Source organism: Rhinolophus sinicus, linkage group LG13, assembly GCF_036562045.2.
Source record: "Rhinolophus sinicus isolate RSC01 linkage group LG13, ASM3656204v1, whole genome shotgun sequence".
NCBI lineage: Eukaryota > Metazoa > Chordata > Mammalia > Chiroptera > Rhinolophidae > Rhinolophus > Rhinolophus sinicus.
In genome coordinates, this window is record NC_133762.1 from 34,567,008 (window position 1) to 34,594,884 (window position 27,877).

General features: G+C 40.8%; 1 protein-coding gene across 3 annotated transcripts in view; it reads right to left on the minus strand.

Annotated features, from left to right (window-relative positions):
- Positions 1 to 26,572, minus strand: part of CTNNBL1 (catenin beta like 1) — a 144,274-nt gene extending 117,702 nt beyond the window's left edge. For 2 of the 3 annotated variants that reach the window (XM_019750234.2, XM_074318347.1), the window contains exon 1: positions 26,444 to 26,572. In XM_019750234.2, the coding sequence (XP_019605793.2) occupies positions 26,444 to 26,473 (30 nt within the window). In that variant the 5' untranslated portion in view covers positions 26,474 to 26,572. Of the gene's footprint in view, positions 1 to 17,323; positions 17,444 to 26,443 lie in introns of all 3 variants that reach the window. The other variant, XM_074318346.1, reaches the window with a different exon arrangement.
- Between the last annotated feature and the right edge of the window lie 1,305 nt (positions 26,573 to 27,877).

The following is a 27,877-nucleotide window of genomic DNA, read 5'->3' on the forward strand; positions in this document are numbered from 1 at the left end:
CTGATTAGCGTGAGCCTGCTGCAGCAGCCATAGTTCTCCACGGAAAGGAGATTTCTGTATTGTTTATCTCTGAGGGCAGAGAGAAAAGGCAGTGGACCACAATTAAGACGAGAAAGCTAAATACTGCCACAGTTAAGAAATGCAAAATGGAAAGAACACTAGCAATGTCTCTTTTCAACACATCTTCCAATCCGCTTCTTTAAAACAACCATGTCAGAGGTCGGAGTTTTTCATTTTTACCTCTAATAATTTCCACTGCAAATAGCACTTTCCTTCTGCCGAACTTAAAGCACTTATTTTAATCTTCACCACATCTCTGGGGAAGAGAATTAGTTAACAGTTCTATTTTATAAGCAGGGAGACAGGATGCCTGAGACTCTTCAATAAACTCCTGCAAAGACAACCTAGGGCCTTCTGAAAGTTGCACCTGATTTCTGGGAAATCGGCGGAGCTACCCTGATTCCAGGACCCTAACAGAGACAGACCTTAGGGACTTTCAGGCAAGAACATATACCCATAAACATAAGTCATACGAGACCTTGGCCATGTTAAAGTAAGTTTCACTAAACCATTCATTCAACACACAATTTATTAAAGAATTCCAAGGCTTGATGGATCTTCTGGCCCAGTAGCAGCCCCAGGCTTCCATTAGGGTAAGGTCTAAACAGAGACACAAGGATAGACAGGGCCAGCATGGATTCTCGAGACAAAAACAGCTTTGTTAATCTTTATGAATAGTCTAACCACAATATTCCTAAGAGGGCAACCTTCTGGTTCTCCAGCTATTTCTCTAACTCCCTTCTTCCTCACATGGGGTGTTCAGCTTCGGCTCCTCTCAGGACAACTCTGAGGCAGAGGCTGGCAGACCTATTAGGATGCTCTGACACGGCCCCTTCACCAACGTATCAGCTCCCACCTTCCTCTTTAACAGATGGGTAAGCCATGCAAAGGCCCTGATACATTTTATTTCAGCATTTTTCTTTCCCAAGGCATAATTTTAAGAACTTCTGTTCTCAACCCTCAATCGTCTCTTTTTCAGATACTAACACTCCAAACAGAGAAGTTCATACTCATTTCTGAAATTTGACCCCTCTGAATAATCAAATAATTCATTTCTTTAACAAATATTTATTAAGTGCTAACTATGTATAAGGTGCTGAGCTGGGGACAGCAGACATAAGTGTAAATAAAACAAACACTGTTTTGCTATCAAGGGGCTTAAGAGTCTGAGTCTGTCCAATCAAAATATAATGCAAACCATAGGTATAATTCTAAAATTTTTAGTAGACACATTTTAAAAAGTAAAAAGAAACAGGTAAGATTAATTTTAGTAATATATTTTGTTTAATCCAGTATGTCCAAAATATTATTTCAACATATATAAAAAATTACTAATGTGATATTTTACATTCTTTTTTTTAATACTAAGTCGTTGGAATTCGGTTAGGCCCATTTGACACTTACCGTGCAATTTCACACAGACCTAGCCCCACTTCATGGGCCGAACAGCATACACAGCTACCGGACAGCACAGGTCCAGGGGATTTTCACCTGGGGGTGGAGGGGAGTCCCTGTTCTCTAATAAAACCAAAATGGAACTGTCTTTCCAGTAACACTGAATGAAATATGGACTCATATAAAGTTGAAGTTCTGTTTATAAAAGGTCCCCACTAAAAACCGCGAGGCTAACAACAGCCTGGCCCAGAAATAAACGGCTAGATTACATTGACCAATATTCACCACTGAGAGAGGATCAGTTACACAAAAGAAAGAAAGCAAGAGCACGTAAGTGGGGAAGAGCCTCGGAGCTGCCCAACTGAGTTCACTACAGAGGAGCCAAAGGGCTCTGATTCCAGAAGGGAATACCACACTCACTGCCTGTCAGAAAGGTCAAGCTCTCCTTGTGTCTTACGCAGCCAATCCCAAAAGGATTAAGTCACACCTGTCACCTTTGGAGATTAATTTGTTTTGGTACCTGAAAGGGGTTTGGAATCCCTCAAGAAGAAGGAATGACAAAAAGAACTGTTTGTAATAAAGTCATTTCTCTGCTTCTGCTGCCCACAGGACTCGAGAAAAAAATGATTAACTCTTAACTTCTGATGGACCAGAACTCAGCCTTTAAGAATTTTCACAATCTTCTACGTTCCCTGCCTTACTCCCAACAGGTAGAAATGCTCACTAAGCATTTGCCACCCTCCTACCAGCTGGTAGTCTTTCTAGGATACATAAAGGATTCTCTTTTGCTCAAAGCTCATATAAGCTTCAAAATTATACATATATAAAAAAAGTTGTACATATATAAGGTGCCTTTACTTTCCAAAAATCTTGGAGCCGATTGTGTGTGTGTGTGCGCGCGCGTGCACGTGTGTGTGTGTGTGTGTGTGTGTGTGTGTTTGTGTGTGAGAAAGAGAGAGGGAGAGAGAGATGGATGGATGATATATATATCCATCCCCCTGGAAATACAAATCAAGACATCTCCATGAAAGCTTTAAAAGAGTTAAAATACTAAATAATTGCAATCTGCCCAGGATACTCCCTGCGTACCTAGACAATATCCAACCTAAGCTTTAGGTTTCATTTTTCCCTCTCTCCCTCTCTCTCCTTTTTTTTAATTAAAAAGCAGTGAGAAGCTGTAGCTATAATGAGGGACTGTGGGAACATGCAGTTATATTGGGCTCAAAGTAATGTACCATAGGAAGAGGCTACATCACCAGAACAAACCCTGAATTAAAACTCCGCTATGAAACCAACTCCACTTCCTCAGACCATGCAGTCTATATTGTCGCATTTACGGTCCATCTTGACCTGTTAGCCTTGGGGGTGGGGGGAAAGACAGGGGACTTCAATAATAAGCAATAATGGTATCATGATGATAAATTATGAAAACACACAGTGCAGTTATCAATGTGAGGAGCACATTTGTACCGGGATATACCAGTGTAGATGTGTGTTGTGTGGGGAACATCTAACCGTAGCTCAATATTCCAAGTTACCTGGCTAAGAAAGGAGATAATTTTCTAAAATGTACTTTCATGCTAATGGAAGAAAAAGTATGTTCAATTTTATTAAGGGACTGGAAAAAGTCAAAGGAAATCTTCTAGAACCTTACGATAAATCAGGAATTCTTCAGAAAAGGACCTTCAAAGTAGGGGGGCATGAAATGCTATTTCCTAAACACCAAACAATGGGAAGACTCAGAAATTAGAGCTGAAGAAGATAATCTAGTTTATCCCTCGTTTTATAGACACGGGAAATCTGAGCCCAGTGGGGTTTAAGCAACTTGTATGTGGTGGGCAATAATACGAGACTTTCCTAAGACAGCGCTTTGCTTTCCTCACCATACTAACTAGTCATTCCTGACCTGTCTGCAATGGTGATATCCTGCATGAAGAATGAGTTTTAGGGTCAGATTTTCCTAAATGCAAATCTAGTCCCTCTACTTAGCAGCCCTGGAAAGTAACTTACCCTCTATTGGCTTGAGTGTTCTCAATCTATAAACTAGGAACAATAACCACTTTTACGTAGACATGTATGTATGTATGTATGTACGTATGTATGTCTCGTATGTATGCCTGCACATCAAGGGCAATGTTTCTAAAGCGCAAGCACAGTTTGGTCCAAAACAACACAGATAGTTTCCTACCACTCTTTGAAATACTTTATTCAAAATCAAAGAAACTCCAGGTTGGAAAGGTTTTAAAATGAGGATGCTTTCCTTTAATGTCAAAATATTTGACAGACCTCAACCCCAGCTACACTTTCTCGTACCCAATGATTGAGAAAAACAACAACAACAAATGCATTACTATCTACTTGGTAACACTTTTCATTGAATTTGTGTTTTTAATTCCCACATTTATGAGAGAGAGAGAGAGAGAGAGAGAGAGAGAGAGAGAGAGAGAGAGAGAGAGGAAGGGAGGGATAGTGACTTTTGAGACTGACATTCATTCTACAGAAAACGCTGTGTCCTCGTACATCTCGATTCACACCCTCTTGCAATCATTCTGAGGCACGAGGGACAGGACAGACTTCAGGAGCCCTGGATCTGACCCAGTCACCTATCTGAGTTGTGAATCTCCTTTAAAACACCTCTGCTAGGCATAGGCTAGGGCTTTCCAAACACTTCCAGCGACCAGGAACTTCACCTCCTCCCTAAATTGAGCCCCTCCATCTTTGGATCACTCGGAGAGCTCATTAAATTGAGTAGAAACGTTTCAATTTACAGTTTTCTTCCCTGGTCCCCAATCTTTCTTCTTAAAGCAATATAAAAGAGGTTTAGTCTCACTCTTACATGAAAAAGATGTTCGGATTATTTCAGGACAGTAATCCTATTTCTTCCTCTCTAATGAGCCTTTTCTTTTTTGGAATAAACGCTTTCAATATGGAGGAGGGGCATGCAACACAGGGGACAAGAGGAAGTATAGACATAATTAAATTTCTTCCTACCATCACTTTGGGATTTCATAATTTTAAAGCTTTCTGATACCTCTTAAGATAATCAGACATATAGAATGTCACACACCCAAGCTTGTGGATGGATTGGTCTAACCAATTTGAAACGCTCAGAAATCATCTGCTGTTAACCTTGCCCGATTACATTTTGTCAGAATAAAAGGGAGTTTTCAAACATTAATTTTTACCAGATGGTAGTGAGTGGCCTGACCCAGGAGTTACAGATGAGCTGCAGTAATGAGTTTTCCCTTGCCGTTGCTGGCTGCACATTCACTGGTGACATTTTACAACTAGAACTTCTGGCTCAATCAATATTTGCAGGCATGAAACCTGCCAAAGTTAACATCAGGGATCCCTTGCAAATTTGCTTAAGGCACCAGAACTGAAAAAGCTCACACTCTCTAAGGCTGCAACTACCATCGGCCAAAGTTTATAATTAAAAATCAAAGTTATCAGACACAGAAAATTCTACCCACCTCAAAGGGTTGTTGTGATGATTAAAACACCTTACAAAGGGCCCTGTGTAAACTACAAAGTGCTATACCAATGTAAGGAATTATCATCTTATTTTTAAGAACTAGCCTAGTGAAAATTCCAGATACCATATATAATTAGATGCTATGCCTTTGCAAGACTTAAAGCTAAAAAAATAAATAAATAAATGAATCATGGCAATTTACTACCTCTTTTTCTGGAAGAAAAACCAGGTGCCAAAAATTCCTCAAGCTCTCAACACAAAGTCATTGCAAATATAAAAGAGAACGCTCATTTACTTAATCCTCAATAAAAAAAAATTACAGGTACTGAGACCATAATAATTACCGGAAAATGTGGGTTTTATCAATGTCCACAATAGGGGACAGGATCAATGTGTCAAAAATTAAAATCACCACCAGTCTCACTTGTGATCTGTAATCTGATTGGCTGACATGTAACAAGGATGTGATTTATGATTTAAATCACCAGTCACAGAGACTCTTACTTAATCAATTTTTCATACCAAAATATTCTTACTCCTTGTTAAAGCCTGTATATATATTCACATCACCTCCAAAGGTGATTTCTTTTTAAAAGTACAAACTATACTTTAGTATCCATGATTTATTTTGACATCTTCTCTGATTAATTCTGTAGCTGTATTAGAAAGCTGAATGTTGATTCGGTTTCTTTATTTATCAAGGCTAACAAAGGCACATACTGGTAAAATTTCAGAAGGTAAACTACCTCCATTTTAGCAGACTTATGAATGTTTTGTCAGCTACACCAGAACCATCATCATTCATTTATTCACTCAGGAAGTGTTTACTGAGCTAATAAAACCTGAACACCACTCTATTAGGTGCTGGAGGGAATATTAAAACATCAGTCCCAAACCAGTAAGAACAGAATCACACGGATCTAAAAGAAGTAACATAGTGCAACACAAAGAACAGCAGACCAATCGTCTGAAAAATCCGGGTTCTAGTGACTCACTTAAGAGTCACATGACCTTTCACTTAGCGCTGCCTTTATAAAAATGTTCTGCCCTTTCTCTGCTACCTCAGAGGGTTTTCTTTTGTAAGATAAGGGAAGTAAGATTATGTAAGATAAAGATACAGGATTTCGGGGGGGAAAAAAAAAAGCCTAGGATTCAATTTCTTTAAATGATTGCTAACTGCAAAGTCCTACATACATAACAGACTTTGAGAATTACTTAAAATCAACTTTGACAAGGAATATAATCACAATTATCACAAAAGAAAAAATACTGAGCCGCACATAAGCGTGTAAAAAGGGAACCAATCTAATTTCTAGAAATCAGGGAAATGCACATAAAAGACCCCGAATAGCCAAGCAATCTTGAGAAACATGAACAGAGCTGGAGGCATCACACACCCTGACTTCAAACTATATTACAAAGCTATAGTAATAAAAACATTATGGTATTGGCATAAAAACAGACAGACAGATCAGCCCAGCAGAACAGAGGGCCGAGGAATAAATCCACTCATATATGGTCAATTAATTTACAACAAAGGAGCCAAGAATATACAATGAGGAAAGGGTAGTCTCCTCAATAAATGGTGTTGGGAAAATTGGACAGCCACATGCAAAAGAAGGAAACTGGCCCCCTATGATGCTACATCACACACAAAAATCAACTCAAAATGGATGAAAGACCTGAATGTAAGACTTGAAATCATAAAACTCCTAGAAGAAAACAGAGGCGGTAAGCTCCTTGACAAAGGTCTTGGCAATGATTTTTTCAATCTGACATCAAAAGAAAAAGCAACAAAAAAAAAGAATAAACAAGTGAAATTACATCAAACTAAAAAGCTTCTACACAACAAAGGAAACCATCAACAAAATGAAAACTCAACCTACTGAGTGGGAGAAAATACTTGCAAGACATATATCTGATAAGGGGCTAATATCCGAAATATATAAAGAACTCATACAACTCAATAGCAAACAAATAATCCAATTTTAAAATGGGCAGATCTTTTAGACATTTTCCTAAAGAAGACATACAGAGAGCCAACAGGTACATGAAGAGATACTGTACATCACCTATCATCATGGCAGTGCAAGTCCAAAGCACAATGAGATTATCACTTCATCCCTGTTAGCTGGCTATTATCAAAAAGACTAGAAATAACAAGTGTTGGAGAGGATGGGGAGAAAAGGGAACCTTGTGCACTGTTGGTAGGAATGTAAATTGGTGCAGCTACTAAGGAAAACAGTATGGATGTTTCTCAAAAATTAAAGATAGAATTACTATATGCTCCGCAATTCCACTTAAGGGTATTTATCCAAAGAAAACAAAACCACTGACTTGAAAAGATGTATGTACTCCCATGTTTACTGCAGCATTATTTACAGCCAAGATATTGAAACAACCTAAGTGCCCGTCAATGGATAAATGGATAAGAAATTGTGATTTATATATATATATATATATATATATATATATATATATATATATATATATATCAGTACAACCTCATAATTTAGAGATGAATAAACTAAGACTCAAGGAAGTGACCAGACTTGAGCCTGAAGCCACAGAACTGGGTCTGAAATCTAACTCTCACGACAATGTATATATAACAGGAACAGTATACACAACCTCCAGACCCCTTTCTTAGTTACAACCTCAGAAACTATCAGCTCAAAGGCATAATTTGTATCATCTCTCCCTGCTGCCATCATCTTTCAACCAACATTAAAACTCCTTCTGCTCCTTTTCTGCCCATGTCTTTAGCCAGGAAAGCTCTTTTCTGTAGTTGTTCCTTGCCCGTTCAGAAGTTCACTACCGGAAAAGCTTAGTGCCATCTCTCTATATGGGGATTCCAGTAAGAACTCCGCCCCCCAGATCCTTTGGGAAATCCGCACCGGGGGCCCGCGGTAACCTGCTATTAACACTAGTCCATTTTGAAGTTTTAAACATTAACAAATCAATATGGCAAAGCTATTTCAAATTATCTGTAGTTTTAAACCAAGGCTCAGCTACAATAAATTCACACTTTGTGTCGGGTGCCACAAAGGTAAGTGTGTGTCCCAGCGGCTGTGGGGTGGTAGAGTATGCATTCAGCAACCATCAGACCCACACAATGGTTCTGCAAGTTACCTGGCACACCTGTTACAGGTAATTATGCTGACAGAGCAGTCTCCAGATAGTGGAATGCTGCCTCTAGCGATGGACGATTTCATTAAGACTAAAGTGGGGCAAAGAAATCTTTAATTACTTTTTCTACAAGTTGCCTCTGAGGTCATCGCCAAGATTCAAAACTGCATTCCTCTCAAATAGAAGGAGCAGTTGCGGGGAAAGGGTGTATGTCAACAGGAAAGAAAAGAGAAGATGCTTTGAGAAAATGGGAAGGGGTTGGGGGAATGAATGATTTAGGACTGAATAAGTGAGAACCAGATGGTAAGTGAGACACAGATCATTTTGTTTATTTACAAAATTTAGGTCTTCACAGTTGCTCATTAATTCCTTCAGGTTCCGACACAGTTCTGATCTCAGGAGCCTAGGAGGACATTAACTATGACCATTATTTCTTCTACAGCTTAAAATTTTTCCACATAAGTCTATTACATAACAGCTGCCACATTTATTTCAAGGACGACAGAACTCACTTTAAACTTTACCTTGAGTATCTTGTTAAAAAAGAATATTTTTCAACATGGATAATACTTTAGAATCCGAAAATATGGCACGATTATATAAGACACTTACCAGCATTTGAGTGCTGATTTAAGCATTGATGTTATGGCCTCAATACATGCCTGTTAGTGAGTCCTTCAAAAACAATGCAAATAGATGGTTTCACATCTGCTGTTGTCTAAGGTGCACTTTATTTTCCTCAATTCAAAGGTTTTACTATTTCTAGAAGCTTTACAAACCACTAACGTTAGCAAAATACTTCCATTCCCAATAAAGACAAGGATTGTGAATGAGTTATTCTTAGAGTAAAAATCTTCCCTCCACACGGAAAACAGAGAACCTGGCCCCGCCTCATGGAATATGATCAAAAGGAATTCTCTGGCAGCCTGGGTAAGTGGCTCTTGCCCACCTACAAATCCTCACTATAAGCTCTATCCCCACCACCACAACTCTCTCAGGGAGGATCTAATATTGACTTCAGAGCAATTTTAAACTAATAACTGCTCACTTCAAGAACATTTTAGGATACTCAATTTCCTAGCAATCTAGTAGACTAGATAAGGCAAAACACATATCTTGGTGGGCAGGAAAAAACTCTACCGAGGAAAGATAATTAAATAGGTGTCATAAATACATACATAAATTGTCTAGACCATCTGCCCCCCTTTTAAAGTTTTCTTTGAAGCTTGGCAGGCTTATGGTATCAAAAAAAAAAAAAGAATTGGCTGCCTTTAAAACAAAGTCTTAAGACAGTGCAATGGCAACTGTTTTTTACATGATGCAAAGACATTGTTACATGTTATGATAGCTTTACTATCTGATAAAGGAAAGTAAAATGAATTTTCATAAGGAGGTTTCCTCTGTGGGTGACTCTCTTGTCAGTTACCAACTCAGAGACAGCCATCAAGGCAAACTACCCATTAGCTGTCAATTCAGAATGACTCCAGCAAGCTGGCCCCAGAGCTCCACTGGTATCTCTTCAACAACCTCTTAATCTTGTTTATAACACCTGTGTTAAAGCAGCCTGACATCAATCCTACTCACTTGTCTCAGATAGAAATTACTTAGAAACTTGAGAATCCAGGTAAACATACCCAAACCCACAGAGATACACTGGCTGAAAAAGCCCGCACACCAGGGGATTCAGCCAGTCACGTCATTTCAACAAAGCTGCATAAAGCTGTATAAGTGAGCCAGGAAGGACCTCAGTAGACACAGTCAGGTAGAAATCTCACAAAACTTCTTAGGAGGCACTGAGGTCAGAGAATCATTATTCCTACAGCTTCCTCACCAAGAGATCATCCAAGCTACATAATTACCATCAACTGTGTGCTTAGTATGTACCAGGAACTTAACATTTCATTATCTTTTTGATCTTGCTAATTCCATTCCCTGTGCCTGCAAGTGAGGAAACCAAGTACTCAGGCGGCCTGCTGAGAGAATTGCCTACGGTCAAAGAGTTAGAAAAAACATAGTGGAGATGGCATTCAAACACAGCCAGTTGATCTAAGCCTTCAGCTCTGGCTCTTTCCACTGCATCATACCACCACCATGTGACTGGGAAATCATCCTGCCTTAACAGCAGGATGTAGTAAGGTCTGTGCTTAGCACAGATCTGTTCCCCGAAGCCACTTAAACTTAAATAAACTTTTAGCAGCTCTACTACTTTCCGTTTTAGAAGCCCATGGGTGTTTCAGGCCTGTACAAAACATAAAGCACGTAAGAAACTGATGTTAAACCAGACCTATTAGTAGGAGAACATGACCCAGTGAGAAAAAAATGGACTTTGGTAATCAGACAGCTAAGTTTGTTACTACCATGGTGTGTCACTTGGACAAATCTGTCTCATCCTTGGGAAAAAGCCCCCTTAGTGAAGAAGTACCTAACCCAGGAAAAGTACTTAATATTCAATAAGAAAAAATATCAAATAGAAATGGATACACCAGATACAACCAACACGAAATAAAAACTAATCTTATTTTTATTATCTTTTATTATTATTATTATTATTATATTTGCCTATACTTCTGGATAAAGAGGAAACAGCAAGTATAGCCCACGGGAGACTTGCAGTAAATCTCTGGCAAATAAATGAATCTATCAATCTCTTGCTTTGGAGCCAGAGACAACCCACAGTCTTTAAAAAAAAACAAAAATGCCAGTCAACTCTCGGGGTACAACAGTATTGGAATCAGCCTTATTGAAAGTCATCTACTGTTACTTAAAGTAAGTTTCACCCAACCCAGGGTTTCCTATGACTGGGGCCACTATCATTCACAAACCCAGCTTAATCTCTTCCTCCTCAAGAAAGAGGCAAGAAAAAGGTAACTGCAGAGGTGCTAAGTCTCGACCTAACAAGATATCGAAAGATACCTAAATTCAGGGCCCGATCAGTAACTGGCTGTTTCATCCATTCATCCCTCATTCTTTCCTTTCTTCGGTCAAGAGACATTTAAGGAGCATTTACTATATACAGCAGGCACTGATCTGGTCATGGCCCTTTAGAATGCAAAGTCCCCTGGGAAGAAAGACATGTAATCAAGTCATTTCAATAAAGAATTGTTGGGAAAGGCAGTCTCATGCACGCAGTACTTCAAAACCCCACTTAGCCGCACAAGAGTGGGCCTTGGGCCCGGAGTACTTCACTACCAAGAGAGAGAGTCCATTCGGCCGGCGCCAGGCCTATCACCTGGTGTGGGAATCTCTCTCCTGGTTTCAGACTCAAGGAGTGTTCCTGTTCCTTTGTTCTGCTGACGCGTGCGTGTCAACAGCTCGCCAGCACACCACGGGCTTTCAGGTCGGGCTCCTTCTGCAGCAAGAAAGAGGGCTGCGCGCAGGCCAACTGCCCCGCATGGCTACAGAGCAAGGGGGTGCGCTTCCCACAAGGGATGAGCGCGGACTAAAGCTGGTCTTGCTCTGTCTCTTCGCTATGTGAATAAAGCACTGTTCCATCCAGTGCTTGCCCATGTTGTGTTTTCCTTGGCAACTCCAATTCCAAGATGCAATGGGCAGAAGGGTTTGGCATCCTCCCCTGGGATTGGTAACTAACGCTCGGTGCTCTGCTCCCCTGGGTTTGAAAACCAGTATGTGGTGTCCTCTGGACAAGAATGACATATGTGGTAGACTGGAGCAAGTACAAGGTAGGGTAATGCTGGCATTCTGCTGGATTCGCCTCTCTAGGATGCTTCTCTTTTTAAGCGACCTCCACCCAGCAGAGTCCTCTATCAGGGAACAGATTCTACCACCTATTTCCTGGGTACCTTTGGGCAAGGTACTAAACCTCTGAGAACTTCCTTTCCTCGTCTATAAAATGAGACTGAGAACACCGACTTGCCAGGGTTGCCGTTAGGATGAAATGGAATAACACACACCAATCAAACAGCACAAAGCCTGGCTTTCAGTGGGCTTGAATACCTGGTAGTCCCCAGCCCTTTGTTTTGTTCTTCTGGCTGGGTAGCACAGGGCGGAGAAAACACGTGTTGTTTTTATTTCATTTAAAAATATGGCACTTTCCGTAAGCTCCTCTACGAGCTGCTTTTCATTCCTTTCAAGTCAGGAATATACCATTCCTATGAGTAACCCCCTTCTCCCACAAACACAAAGACAATCTGTCAATGGAAGGCAAATCTGCCATTTTTGCACAGGCAATTATTTCAAGCCCAGCTGCACACCTACCTCCCAACATTACCCCATTAGGCTCGGTGTCACAGTCCTGAAAAAAGCCGTATTCACTGCACTCATCAATCAAAAGTTTGCATGGTCCAAAGCGCCTCTGCCTCACGCAACATGAACCACGGCTAAAAACTGCTTTTTTAATTAAATTAAGACTTCCTCACCTCTGGCTGACAATCACAACTAGAACGTGGAGCCCGATATCAGACCAGTTAACCAGCTTCCATCTTGCGGTCATCGTGGTTTAGAGCACACAGAGGTGATAGGGAGAAAATGACTAATTTAAACAAAATGTTTGATCTTCTAATTATGGGACAGTCTCTGAGAAGATGGAAAGTGATTTGCAATCTTCGTTATGGAATCCCCATGTGATCACTGACACATGTCAGCCAGAAGGCAAACACCATGTCTTTTTTTCATTCTCTCCCTGAGCCTTCTGTGTCCTTTTAAGTTCTGTGGGGGTGGAAGAAGAAATCTTTGGCAAAAAAAAAAAAATCAGAATTTCTTCCTCCCCAAGTTCATTATGCTGAGTGAGGTGCAACGATCCCTAGTGAGAAGCCAGAGAGATAATATTCAGTGACTTTACACTGGCAGGCTGAGCAGCCTGAGGGCCTTTGAAAGTCTAAAGTCTTATAAAAAATTGCCCAGCTCAGGTGGTGCTTAAGCAATTCTTTTTCTTTGCTGAAAAGTCCTGTCATCTGCGGTAAGAGATGCATCAAGAATTAGGGTGGTGCCCAATGGTACCTCTGGTCAAAAGGAAATCTGTTCCTCTGCAGATATGCTTGTACCATTGCTAATTTGTGTTATCTCTGCCCATTCAGATCTCCATGTGCTAACTCAGGAGAAAAAGTCCCTGCCAACCAACTCTGACAAGTCTGATGGCAGAACTCCCAGTGGAGAATCAGCAGAAACAGCAATGGCAGGCAATTATTCCCTTTCATTCGAGAAAGTTCTTTTTAAGTTTGTTTTTAAATTTTTGAAAACAAAACAAAACAAAAAATAACCTATTCACAGCCACTGCTCACTGCAATCACTTACACAAAAACTGGCAGAAACTGAAATTTCTCTCTAAGCCCCTGAAAGAGATGTCCTAGAAGTAACCAGAAGTGGCTGTGCCCCTTTAATCACCCACTGTAATGCAGAACCAGGCATGGAGAGGATGGCCGCAGTAGATCTGGACAGAAGAGCAGTGATATTTAATCATCAGTCCAGACCATCTGCAACTGTTTTGCAGAAGCACATAAAGTTTATGGATTCCAAAGCTTCCTACAAGTTACCAGGTGCCAAGGGCCAGTTGCATTGTCCTCTGGTCCACCGGGGGGCTGCTGGTTTCATTCTCTCCAGCCCAGGGTGCTCAACAAAAGGCACGGTGCCCACCGTTTCTGTGCCAAGCCTGGCACTAGGAAGGTGTTGCTTCTTGATTAAGCCAGGACGCAGATTAAATGTTCAGAACTGGGAGATTCTGAAAACAACCTAGGCAGGAAAGCAATTATCCCAGGGCGAGCCGGGCTTCAGCTGCGGCCCTCTGCAGCACAAAGGGGAATTCTACTCCACCTTGAACAACTATATAAGTTGGCCGATTGCTCCCCTACAATCTCTTCTCCAGACCACAGATGACGTGGTCTTTTAAAACATAAACCAAATTGTGTCACTCCACAGCTTAAAACCCCTCATGGCTTCCCATTGTACTCACAATAATAAACTCTAAACATTTAGGGGTTTCCCCTCCTCCCCACAGCTGACTGACCTTTCTGTCCTTATCTCAATTGTCCCCTTAGGCGTCTGTATTGGGTTTTCTCTTGGCCTACACTGCTATTCCCACTGTGCTTCATATGGCTAGATCTTTCTCACTCAGAGCCTCAGCTCAAATGTTACCACCTCAGAGAGGCCTTCTAGAACCTTCTGATGCCCTTATCACTTTATTTCATCAGCTCATTTTTTCCTTCATCTCCCTACCTGAGTATCTTGTTTTTGTTTATCTAGTATTTGTTGGCTTGTTCGGGTGTTCTTATTTATTCGCATGTATTTTTCTTGTTTATTGTGTCTTGCCTCCCTGAATTCATAGGTTGGTGCAAGGGTAATTGAGGGTTTTGCAATTATTTCTAGACTTTTAAACCGCAGTTACTTTGGAACAAACCTACTAAGTTCCATAAAGTCAGGGACTGAGACTGTTTTGCGCACCGCGCTACTCCCCGTGTCTAGTATAACATCTTGCATTTAGTTGGCATTTAATAAACATTTGTTGAATAAAGAACAAAAGGTTCACTACTGGGTCACTAATCCAAATGAAATGTACCTACCGTCGAAAACCTGCATTGGCTCACAGCCTGCCTCTGAGCATGTGTCACAAAGCCCTAGTAACATTGGTTGGTTCATCTCCACTCCCTGGTGAATGACTAGGAAAACAATGGCAAAGGGAGACTCTCAGAGCTGCAGAACTAAGCTTCTTGGGTAGAGTCTTGCCCAAACTGTTCTTTCACAAGAGGATCCGATAGGCCGGCAACAGTGGTTACCATGGGCTGAGGCCAAAGGTTGGGTCTTCAAGCTCCAGTGAAGGCAGGGTACACCATACAAGGCACACTATATGAAGTAGGCCCAGTCCCAGCCAGCCAGAGTCCTTTTGGACGAGGCAGCAGTTGGGAACCAGTGAGCATATATGTACTAAGTCCAAAAGAAAGTGTATGTGTGCACGTACGTGAACCCACAATGAGCTCACATGCTTTGGAAGGAGAAGGGGAAAGGAGAGAGAGCGCCAAGAGCCACGCACAGGACGGGAACTGGACAGAGGCATGAACAGGTTGGAAACAAGCACACAGGGTCTCAGGTGGCTGCTCCAATCTAGGTTTCAAGGGCTGGCGGGCATGTGAATTTGGATTTAAGACTAGCTTAAAGATACCGGGTCAAGCAATCAGACAGGTAAATCGCTCCCCTCCAGAAAGATAAGCAGCCGTGAAAAATAAAGGGCACACCACAGTAGGCCAGGTTAAGCCCCTCTTTGTGAGAGTTAGTTTCTCCTGAAAGACTCACTAGTGGGCAGCAGTAATTACTCAGACATTCTTCAGTCTCCAGCATCGTAGCGATAGGCAAAGAGATGCTAGAGGAAATGCTAGATGGAAAACGAAGACAAGTTACTAACATGATTTCTCATACCTTACAGGCTTCGGTATCTAACAGAAAAGCCCTAAACTTTTACAGTTCATCCAAAGATGACGAAGACTATTAATGGCTCATTCATCCAACAACCTCAACTCTTCATGACGCCATGAAAAGAAAGCAGACAAGGCCTCAAATGTCACATAGAATCCTATCAAACAAATAATAACACTAAGCAGTGACAGCTGACACCAAAGAGACAAAAAACAAAACAAAACCAAAAAAAAACTCCAAAACTATAAAAAGTAGGCACAAAAACTCAAAATCTCTCTAACTCTCCAAGTGTTTTAATGGAGCAAAAGCTTCCCACACTTCCAAAGGTCATGGGATTATCTGAGCACAATTAACACGAGTTCATTATAATGATCCTGGGATAACAGTATGACCTATCGAGAAAAGCAAGAATGTCTATGTTTTAAAAATAACTCCATACAAAATGATGAACAATACAAGTTTTGAATATGTAAAGGAGGAGGAGGCATGAGCCTGGAAAAAGCACTGCTCTGAACCCCATTTTTTTCACCGAGTAGTTGGGATCCTGAGGTAAATCACTTTCCCTCTTTGTGCTCTGCCTTCCCCACCTGTAAAAAGAGGCTGGAATAGATCGTTTCTAGGTCCTTCTTGTTCTAGCAGTCTTGCTCCACTTGTAAGCTTCAATCATCTGGAAAATCTGGAAAAATGTATGAGGAACAACACATTTTCCAAAGATACCAGATAAAATAGGAGTTAGGACAATTCTACACAACCTGTATCACCTTTTTAAAAAAAGAACCTCATTATGGGTTTCTCTCAGCTACACCCCTAACTTATCAACGGTGATGTCTCTTTTTTTGTCCTCCTTGAGTGCTGAATTTCAGCATTCTGTTGATTCTTTGGCATCTCTACTCTCCCCTGTCCAACAGTTACTCCTGGCCAGAGCCCCCATTCCATCTTTCAGCTTCTCTGTCAATAATTATGTAACCTGGAAATGCTCAAGTTTCCCTTATCATTAATATGGGAAGTTATTACCATGTTCCCCGAAAATACGACCTAGCCGGACAATCAGTTCTAATGCGTCTTTTGGAGCAAAAATTAATATGAGACCCGGTCTTACATTATATCTTACATTATATTACATAAGACCTGGTCTTATAGTAAAATAAGACCAGGTCTCATAGTAAAATAAGACCAGGTCTCATATTAATTTTTGCTCCAAAAGACGCATTAGAGCTGATTGTCCGGCTAGGTCATGGAAGCATTAACATTCAAAGAGGCCACTTAGAGATAACAGGACAAACTATAGCTGCAATTCTTTTCTTTTTATCCAAAGCTGCAAAGAAAATAGCATCCCGACATGACACACCCCAGAGGACTGATGTACGATTAATGTTTACATCTATTAACTCTTTCACTGTGCTAATTGATTTCAAGTTTATTTTCAAAATGTGTCAAAAATCCACAAAAAAGTCGATATTTTGACTATTTTATGCATTTAATAACATTTTGAGCTGCTTTGTACATAAATGACATTATTTTTATTTTAAACCTTTGCTATGTGGTAATAAATTTACCATTATATTGAATTTTAGCAAAAAATACTCAAAACATACTAAGTAGCATCAATCAAAGCAGAGATAAATTAGAATCTAATGGCACTGATGACATAAAAAATTTATCACAAAATGTTACATAATATGGCATACAAAACATCTTTGTTCTTGATGGTGCAAGCCACAGGAAAACATATCCGAATATCACAGCAAAAGAGTTTTAAAGATCCTAAAAGTAATTTTAAACTCAGTTGCTCTTCACTGGAAAGAGAGGGGTCAAATAAAAAACATAGTCAATCCTCAATGTTATGTTACTAACAGAATGAGTGCATGAATAATGCCAAACAAATTACTCAATAAACAATCACACCTGCCTTCGGAATACGGTCAGACACATTCAGAGAGAAGCACCATAATATCTGCGCTTGAGTTCAAATCTTCCTCAGTTCAGTCAACGACTGTGGACGTTGCTGGGCAGCTGAAGGGAAGTCTGTGGAGCCAAAGTGGATAATGTGCTTACAGGCAACTGATCACCTAAAAGGAGCTAAGAGATGAAAATGCACTGCAGTTGTCTCACTAGATCTTTCGCTGAACTTGGGATGAAGATAATCCAGTTTCTATTTACCAACCCACAATGGAGCTGGGGTCCTAAAGTTTAGGCCGACACTTTCAGATCAGTCACTTCTGGAATTCCATGGACAAGAAAATGGTTTTGAACTATTCAGCTGAAATACGAGAATCAAATGGCTGACCGGGGAGAAGGTAAGAGAATTCCTGCTATCCCGTCTCCTAACTCCAGTTTCTCTACGCCTATAAAAGACTCAGACAGAAACCAACCACTTCATTCACAAAGTTTAGGGGAAAGAAAACAAAAGGAATAATTTGTAAATGAGATTCCGGGCACTAGAAAAGAGGAAAACTGAGCTATCCTAGTGATATTAATGAGACCTGGGAAAAAGAATTCCTGTGTTGACAATATAACCCTTGACGTCAACGACCACTTACCTGGTGGAGCGGGGTGTGCTTTCATCTACTGACTACAGTCCGGCACTGCGCATGTGTGGTGACAAACTGCTCTCATTTCCTTTTAGAGCACTCTAAATCTTAATCTCCAAGGGACCAATGGCCTTGGAAATACTAACGCAGCTTTGTAGAATGCAAGAAAAACATTCTTTTTTTCTTTTGCGAGAGCATGTGCGTTGCTTGCAATGACATCAATAATAAAAAGTAACAGCTAACATTTCCTGGGTACTTCCTATGTGCCAGGCACTGCACTACTCAGCACTGCCCACACTGTCTCATTTAATCCTATATGAAAAAGAAAGACAGTAAAGCAGAGATTTTTTTTTTAAAAGATGGTGAGGCAGAGATACACACTATTATATAATCTCCATTTTAAAGATGAAGACCTGAGGCTTAAAGAGCTTAATTAACCGAAACAAGGTCACAGGGGTAGCAAGTAGCAGAGGCAGGATGCAAACACAGGCCGTCTGACCAGAGTTCGTGTTCATACGCTCCACTGAACATTAGAAGAGGCCTAATGGGCCCACTCAGGTCACGTGCTTTCAATGGTGTTTCCCAACTGTGCTGACAAGCTATTTGAATCATCCACATCTTCAATGTAGTCATTTTTATAGATGAAAACGTCTCTATTGGGGTAACCTTATCAATTCAACCTCCCGATTTAAACAATGACGACCTAGTGAGAGAGTGCACAAAGGTGAGGCTGCCTTCCTCGGGTTCACCTCCAAAATTAGGCATCTCAATAAGACCCACCTCCAGCGAAGCTGAAAGAGGTAGGACTGAATCCTGATCAGAGAGGAGCGTTCTGCTGGCCTATGGAGGAAGTCAACCCACATTCCAATGTGAAATCCATGAAGATAAAAAGACCAACTGGAAAGCTACTTATTTGACCAGGTCCCACGCATCTAAACTAAGATGATGGCAGTTGAGATAGAAAGACGGGGATAGAGGGAAGACTCCTGAAGAAGCAACAAGCCCTCTGCAAAGCGCTCGCAACCTGCCAGCGGCAGAGCTGCACCTGCCTCTGTGCCAGCACCTCCTGTTCAGGCCTCTGCAAACAGCAGTGGCACTTCAACTGGAGTATCCGTTTTCAAATCTGGTGGATGCCCCCATTCGACTGTAAGCTCCACGAGCAAGAACTGGGACTTCATCATTTTCAGCTCCTAACACCTGCTTGACTCCTGAGAGAGAGGAACTTGCTCCCGAGCTTGTAGGATCCATGAGGAAAAGAAGCTTGTCTTTCATCTTGGGGCCCTTTCATCTTTGAGAAGTAGCTCCAAGGCTGCCTTCAAGTCTGCTGAACAGTGACACCCCTGATTAAAAGGGAAAATCGGGGTAGGTGGCGGGGCAGGTGGAGAGATGCACAGAATTATGTGATACCAGAACATCTGGCCAGAATGTGCAGTAGACACACGAAACTCAACTCAGGGCTAGTGACCTAAGAGTTGCCTGCATTCTAAGATGATGAGGAACAGAGTTACGAAATCAAATTTTAGTGAAGAATCAAGAATGATGAGGCTCCAGAAAATCTTTGGCAAAGAGGGTACTGGCAACCTTCACGAATGTGGGTGTTAGACAGTCCACAAAATAACTGACCAGGACTCTTCAAAATGTCAAGATCATAAAAGACACAGAAAACGACAATTAAATGTAATACGGAATCCTGCATAGGATCCTGGAACAGAAAAAGGACATTAGGGGAAAAACGGGTGACATTTGAATTAAGTCTGTAGTTTAGTTACTAGTATATAAATGTTAATGTCCTGGTTTTGATCGTTTTACTGTAGTTAGTTCTAAAAGAGGTTAACTTTCGGGGATGCTAGGTGGGAGTATGTGGAAACTCTCTTTACTATTTTTGCAAATCTTCTATAAGTTTAAAATCAGTTCGAAATAAAAAGTGTAAAAAAGAATACAGGTTTTATAGCGAGAGTATCGAGCAAGAGTATAGAGTATAAGAGGACAATCCAGAAGTTAAAGATTTGAATCAAACTTGCTTGAAGTTTAACATGAAAGCAGACATACGAGCCAGCAAGCAAACAAGACGTTAGAACAAAAGCTTTCCTAAAGGGGAAATAAACAGAGCGTGTTTGACGGCACGTACTAGCTCATTCACTCAATCATTAGATAATCATTTATAAGACATCATCCGTCATGGGGGAGACAGTGCTAGGTGCTGGTCTCTGCTTCTCTGTTCACCGTCTAGTGTGCAAGGAGGCACATAAAGACGTGTTTTATGAGTTTCTAAAGAATGCACCAGGGGAGAGGAGAGATGATAACAAGGTTGCAAAGGGAGGAAATGAACTTAAGAAAAAAATCATTCAGGGGATGAAACAGAAAACGCCCTGAAATGGGAATAGCATGTGAGAATAGCTCTTTCTCTGCTATTTATAGTCTCGCTACTAACAAAAAGTAACTTTGAAAAGCACTAGTTGAAGCTGTCATGCAAAAAGAGCCTATTTCATGATGCTATAAAATGATATCACGATTAGGATAACAGTCTCAGGGTTATAGGCCAAATGGGGCCACCACAGAACGAAAAACATATTTGAGCGCAAAGTGTTCAGGCTTCCAGTAGTTTCTTATACACACACCATCAACAAATAACACAACAGATAAGCTCAACTACAACACTACCTTAACAGAAAGAGGCAGATAATAAGAATTTCAAATGATAAACACACACAAGGAGAAAAAAATGACTATTAAAGCAAACTTGAACTAACCGTTTATGTACCTACTAGATTAATGGGAAACTGAAATTATGACAACCAGTAGTATCGAGATTACAGTAAAACCAGGACACAACACTGCTCTTAGCACTGCAAACTGATAAAGGATTATTCCATACGAGCATAAAAGACAAAAGACTATGTATTGCTTAACATAAGCACAGCTGAAGCGACCCCACCATCTCCTGCCACTCCCCTCCATTTACTCCATGCTTGGAACAGTTCACTCCCATGCTTTTGCTCTCACTAATCTAGTCAAGAATGACGCTCCAGGCCTCCTTCATTACCCACAGAATTCTTATTCATTCATCAAGGCTGAGATCCCAATGTCATCTCCCTTTTCTTCAAGGACCAAACCAAAGCCATCCCCTCTCCAGGCATATCTCATCATTCCTTTCATTGTGCTGCCATAATACTTTATTCACGCAGTTGTTGAAATGTCTGTCTTGCTCCTTCAATTATGAATTCTTTAAGGTCCAGATAATGTCTTAATGTAATTTCAGTACATGAAATACTTAGCACAGGAAATGGTACACGGTAATTACTAAGGACAGATGAGAAGGAAAAACAGTGCCACACAAATAAAGAAATTCACTGCAATATTATCTCCAAGAACAAAAACCTGAAAACCACCTACATACTCAATTATAGAGGAACAATGTAGGGGAAAGTGGTCAGTCTATCACTTGAGCAAAAACATGCAAACATTAAAAATAACATGAAGACTATGTAGAAACACAGAAAATATTTCTGGCAATGTTAAATTGAAACTATAGAACACGAAACACAATAGATATAGCCATGCAAAATACATAAGGACTATAGGAAAATAAAAATATGTGTTGGATTAGGGTAGAAGATTTCCTTTTCTCCAATACTTTCTTTTAATATTGTTCTTGCCAGTTTATTATCATGAAATTTGTTTTATTACCAAAAAAGAAATAATTAAGGGGAAAGGAGCAAGATTACAGACTGCTAAAAGCCCCTGCAATCCAAGGAAATGCTATGGTATTACTGATAGGTGTCAGAAGGAGTGGGCGTCTGCAATATTGCCAAAACCAAGGGTCCCTGGCCCCAATCTGCCTCAAAGAGAATACTTCTCATGTCACAAAGCAAATTATTCCCACTGAGTCAAGCTGCACTACATGTGAATTCTTTATTGCAAAAGTTCAGATGTAAGAACTTTTTCCAGACATCTGTGGAATTAGAATTAATGAGAATGCCCTGGAGTTCACATACATATCTATGCAGTAGAAACTTCTCAGCCCAGAAACTGCTGGGCACACTTCTTGATGAGATGTCTAAGCCTGAAGGCATCAAAAAAGTACATTTCCATATTGGGAACATAACTGGCTTCCTCTTTAAGACTTTTTCCAACACCTCCTGCCCACATTGTAATTCTGACTTCTCAAATGAATAGTTAGCACATGTCGAGGATATAAGGCATATACAGAGGCCCTTGCTACCTAAGCTCTACTACGAAAAGAACCAGTCTCAGCAGAAAATTAGACTCTTCCCACCAAGTGGCCCCAAAATGCAATTTAGTGAGAACCAAAACAAAAGAGGTTACTTTTAATAAACATTTTTTTGACATTACATATTTTCTTTGCTTACTTTAGCCTCTGAATTGTAGGAAAGGAAAGAACCCGAAATTATCTGGCCCAATCCTCTCATTTTATAAGTGATAAAAATAAATAAAAAAAAGAGATGTGGAAAGTGACTGGTCCTGACTTACTCAGATAAATAACGATAAAGGTAGGATTAAAACTCAAATCTTTCAGATTTTCAGCCCCAGCTCATTCTACTACCTCAAGCTTTTTTATCCTTGAAATCTCTGGAGTTTTTGGCCTAAATAATTAGTATCACAGAACTTTAAAGCTAGAAGGGATCTCAAAGAGACTTACTTAATCCCCTCATTAGGCATATGAAGAAACTGAGGCCCAGAAAGATTAAGTGATTTGCTCTCAATATCTTGGATGGCAGGGAAAAAGTATAACTTACGTCATGAGAAGGGAGGATGTCTCAGTTGGAGAAAATTTTAAAAGAAGTGTAGATCATTCTAGATCAGGAGATCAAAAGTGTGGTCCCTGGACCAACAGCTTCTTATCACCTGGGATCTTGTTAGAAATGCAAAGTCTAAGGTCCTGTTGGGAGACTTACTGAATCAAACTATGGGGTTGAGGACATTCAAATCAGACAATTTTGTTCCCACATGTCCCTGAGAAACGAACATCACTGGTCATATTGGTAACATAATCTCAATGGCACTTGAAATTTATGCATTCTTCTGTATGTGAACCACACTTCAATATTTAAAGTTTTTAAAAATCTGAAAACAAAATGGAAAACTAGGTTTGGGTACCCATTTGGTTCCAGTTTCACTTCCACTCCTTAGTGGCTCTTTGACCTTGGTCACGTAACTTGACCTCTCTAGCTTGAGTGTCCTTTTCTATTAAAAAAAACGAAAAAAAAAACACCCCCTACCTCAAAGGCCATGTTAAGAATTAAATGTAAGAACTTATCTGAAAGCACGTTAGCTCAGCTTCTGGCACAGAGTAGGCAAGCAGTACACACAGGGGTTAGGAGCTCTAGCAAGGAGATAGGTACTTTTTTGTATCTCATCTATGCAACAGGGATTAAAAACAGCACCTTCCTGGTTATAACGATTTAGAGAGATGATGCAGGTAAGTGATGCATCTTTCGTATCTATAAAATGCTACTGTTTTCAAAGAGCTTTTGAATCCATTAATTCAGATGATGCTCAAGACCTCCACAGAACGATGGGTGCATTTGACTGATTCCAGACTAGATTCCAGACTGTACTATCTTTTAGGAACAGGAGGAGTGGACCCTGATCTTTCAGAAAGGAAAATGCACGAATAGTGTGTGTGGGGAATGAGCAGAGCGAGAAATAAGGAGATCAGAATTCTGGTTTCAACTCTGCCACTGCCTGAGCCCACAACCTCAGGGAAGGCCCTTTACCAAAATGGAGCCCGTTGTTCATTTGCAAACAAGTGGGTTGAATGAGGGTATCTGTCACATCTCTCAAAACAAAATCAAACTCCTTGTCATGGCCCACAGGAAGGCCCACACAGTCCATTGTCTGCCTGCATCTCCAACTTCATCCCTGCCATTCTCCTCATTCATCATGTCCCAGTTACACTGAAGCTCCTTCTGCTCTCTCAGGGCTGCACCAGCCTCTATCTCACAGCCTATGTATGTGTTATTCCCTCTGCCTTGATCATTCTGCCCTTTCCACATGATTGGCTCCTTCTCAACTTTTAGTCCTTTAGTGTCCATTCCTCAGAGTCCGTCCCAGACAGTATTCCCTAAACAGGTCCTGTCTCCTACTCCCGGAGGTTATTTTCTTTCACAGCACTGTCCAATGAAAATATATGGAAAGCCACGAACAAGCCAGATATATAACTTTACATTGTCTAATAGCCATATTAAAAGTTTTCAAGAAGGTGACATTAATTTTAATATTTTCTTTAAGCCAATATATCCTAAGTATTATCATTTCAACACATAATCAATATAAAATTAATATATTTATATTCATTTTTCTCATACTAAATCTTGGAAATCCAGTGTATATTTTACACATATAGCAGATCTCAATTCAAACTAACCACATTTCAAGTGTTGACAATCACATGTACCCAATGGCTACCACACTAAACACTGGGCTACAATATTACCTGTGTACTCTTCAAAGCACTTATCATAATCTGAATTCTTGTTTCCTCACTTATTATCCTCACTTATAGTCTGTTACTTCCCAACAGACTATAAGCTCCACAAAAGCAAGAACCTTGTCTGCTTTGTTCAATGTTGTATACTTGGTGGACACAGTGCCTTGCATAGTGAGGGTTCAATAAATATTTGTTGAGCAGATAAATGAACCTCTTCTAGCTTTAATATTCTACGAGGCAATGGCTACCATTAACTCCCAAACAGACAAACCACTCATTCAACAACTCTCTTATTTCCTTTCTTCTTTCACATTCAATTACCACCTTAAAAAGAGAAATCTCTTGGCTATCTCTCTCCCCATTGCTTACCGTGTTTCCCAGAAAATAAGATCTAGCCAGACCATCAGCTCTAATGCATCTTTTGGAGCAAAAATTAATATAAGACCCAGTCTTCTTTTAATATAAGACTATAATATAATACCAGGTATAATATAATATAATTAATATAATACCGGGTCTTATATTAATTTTTGCTCCAAAAGACGCATTAGAGCTGATGGTCCGGCTATGTCTTATTTTCGGGGAAACGGTACAAGTTCTGTCTAGTCTCCAAGGTCAGTTCTTTGTATAGTGGCTGAGGTAGTGGCACAAATATAACTGCTAACATTTGCTAAATGTTTACTCTTTGATAAGCATTAGTCTAAGCTTCACAACAGACCTATGTGGTAAGTACCAACATTGCCTCCATTTACAGATGAGGAAACCAAGGCATAGACAAGTTAAGTCTTTTGTTCAAGTTCAAGGTTATAGCAGCCAGTTATTATTATAGCAAAACAGAGATTCCAAGCAACATGGGGCTCCAGACTCATGACTCTTAATTACCTACTCTCTACACTGCAGAGCTGTCCAATACAATAAGAGGCCCACTACACAGTAATTTTAGTAGCCACATTAAAGCGGTTAATAGTTACATAGTAAATAGAGACAGGTAAAATTTATTTTAAATATATTTTATTTCACCCATTATCCACAATAATCATTTAATCAATGTGGTCAATAACCAATGTTATTGATATAATTAATATGATCATGTAGTCAATATAAAAATTTTACTTTTTTCATACTGAGTCTTCAAATCCAATGTGATTTTACAGTTCCAGTACTTCTCAATTCAGACTAGTCCCATTTCAAGTGTTCAGTAGCCATATGTGCTTAGTGGCTACTAATATTGGAAACAACAGCTCTAGTGTCACTCACAAGAAGCCTCTTTAGGAAATTAAAAGAGGGAGGAAAATTTTTGAGCTGGGAGCTAGTTCTTAATCCCAGCTCTTACTTGTTGAGTGACTTTGGACAAATCCTTTCTGCCCTCTGGGCCACCGTTTCCCCCTAAGTACCCCGAGCAAGGGGGACAAGATTCCTAGGGACCCATCCCAGGCTAGAATTCCGAACATCTCCCAGCATCTGCAGTTAACATGGTGACAGCTTTCTACACTTTAAAATCAGCTTTCACATCCACTAGTTGACAGAGTCCTCAAACAATCCTACTAGATGGTTATTACTGTCTCCGTTTGATATATACAAAACCTGAGGCTCAAACAGGGCGAAATGACTTGTCCGAAAGCCACGTTAGCCTGTCAGTGGAGAAGCTGGCGCTCAAATGCAAGAAAGACCAATGCTGTCCGACCATCACCACCACAAACTCACTGACTGGAGAACAGAGCTGAAGGTGGGTGGTGTGAAGCTGGTCTGGGGCCTTCAGAAGAGATGAAGGGACCAGGCCCCAGGGCAGGGTGAGAAGGGGCCCAGACTGGAGTTGAGAAGAAGACGCTCGAGTTTTGAGAAGAAATGAACTGAAAGAGACCAGGAGGGTCTCGAGAGGGAATGAAGTGAAATGAGAGGCTCGGATCTCAATGGCAGGAGAAGTCAAGGGACCCGGGCCCTGGACTGAGGTGAGAGGAGGTGAGATGAAGGGATTCTGGCACTGCGACCTGCCACCCCTGCCCGAGTGAGAGTACGGTCCCCCAGCCCTCTCGTCCCTCCTACCTGGTAGCTCAGAAGTTCGCCCACATCCATGGTTCCAGGCCCAGCCAACCACTGGTTCCCTACACTCACGTCCAAACGGTGGCCCTCTTAGCAGCGGCTCCAGCCACACTGCCGAAAAGCGCCGTGAGCGGGGCCGCACAGCCAATGAGGTAAAAGTGCGCGCGACACGTGAGCCAGCCACACTGCGGTTAAAGACAGCGCTACCGTAAAGCGCGCTGCATTTGCGACAGTACTGCTTCCGCCCTGAGCCTGAAGGGGTGGGGAAAGAGGGCGGAGACTTGAAGGAGGGCGGTGCCCTGAGAGAAGAGACCCAAGGAATCAAGATTTATCCAGCGCCCCAGGTGCACGGCGGAGTACTGAGTGTTTCACAAGTGCTCTCACTTTTTTTCCAGTGACTTAGACAATTTTTTCCTTATTTTATCCTCATTTCACAGATAAGCAAACTGAGGCATAGAACTGCACTGTCCGGTACTATACCCACTAACGTCATGTGTCTGGCTTCTGAGGGCTTGAAATAGGGCTCGTCTGAATTGAAATGTGTCATAAGTGTAAAAAAAATATACACTGGATTTTAAGACTTCTATTGATTACGTGTTGAAATATTTTGGATCTACTGGATCAAATAAAATATAATTTCACAAATTTCTTTTTACTTTTTAAATGTGGTTAGTAGAAAATGTAAATTATATGGGTGGCTCTCTTCTGTGGGACAGTTGTGGCTCAGAAAGGGTCTTGTCCAAGGCCACACAACTATTCCTGGCTGAAAAACTGTTGGTGATCACATTTCCCTCTTTGGGCTTCTGTTTATTCACCTATGCAAGACCCGGTGGGAACTGGATGATCTATAAAAAGGTTTTCTGTGGGAGAAAGTCGCCCATCATTGAAGCAAATCACTCTTGGGATTTAAATAAGGGTCTACCTTCAAAGGGTGTTAAGCCTCTCCCCCAGCCCCCTTGGCCATTAGCCCCCTGCCCTTCATGTTCATATTTGTCTCAGTCCCTTCAGGCTGCTGTGGAAAAAATATACCCTGGGTGGCTTATAAACAACACAATTTATTTCTCACCGTTCTGGAGGCTGGGAAGTCCAAGGTCAGGGGGCTGGCAGATTTGTTGTCCGGTGAGGGACTATTTTGTGGCTCATAGATGGTGCCTTCCCACTGTGTCCACACGTGGCAAAGGAGGTGAGGGAGCTTTTTCCAGCCTCTTTTATAAAAGCATTAATCCCATTCATGAAGGCTCCACCTTTATGACCTAGTCATTTCCCAAAAGCCCCACTTCCTAACACTATCACCTTGGGAGTTAGGATTTCAACTTACAAATTTGGGGAGGACACACATAATCAGACCATAGCAATATTTATAACCATCTTCCCCACCCCATCTTTACTATCTCCAGTTATACAGGAATTATTTTTATTCTTCAAAGTGCTAGATCC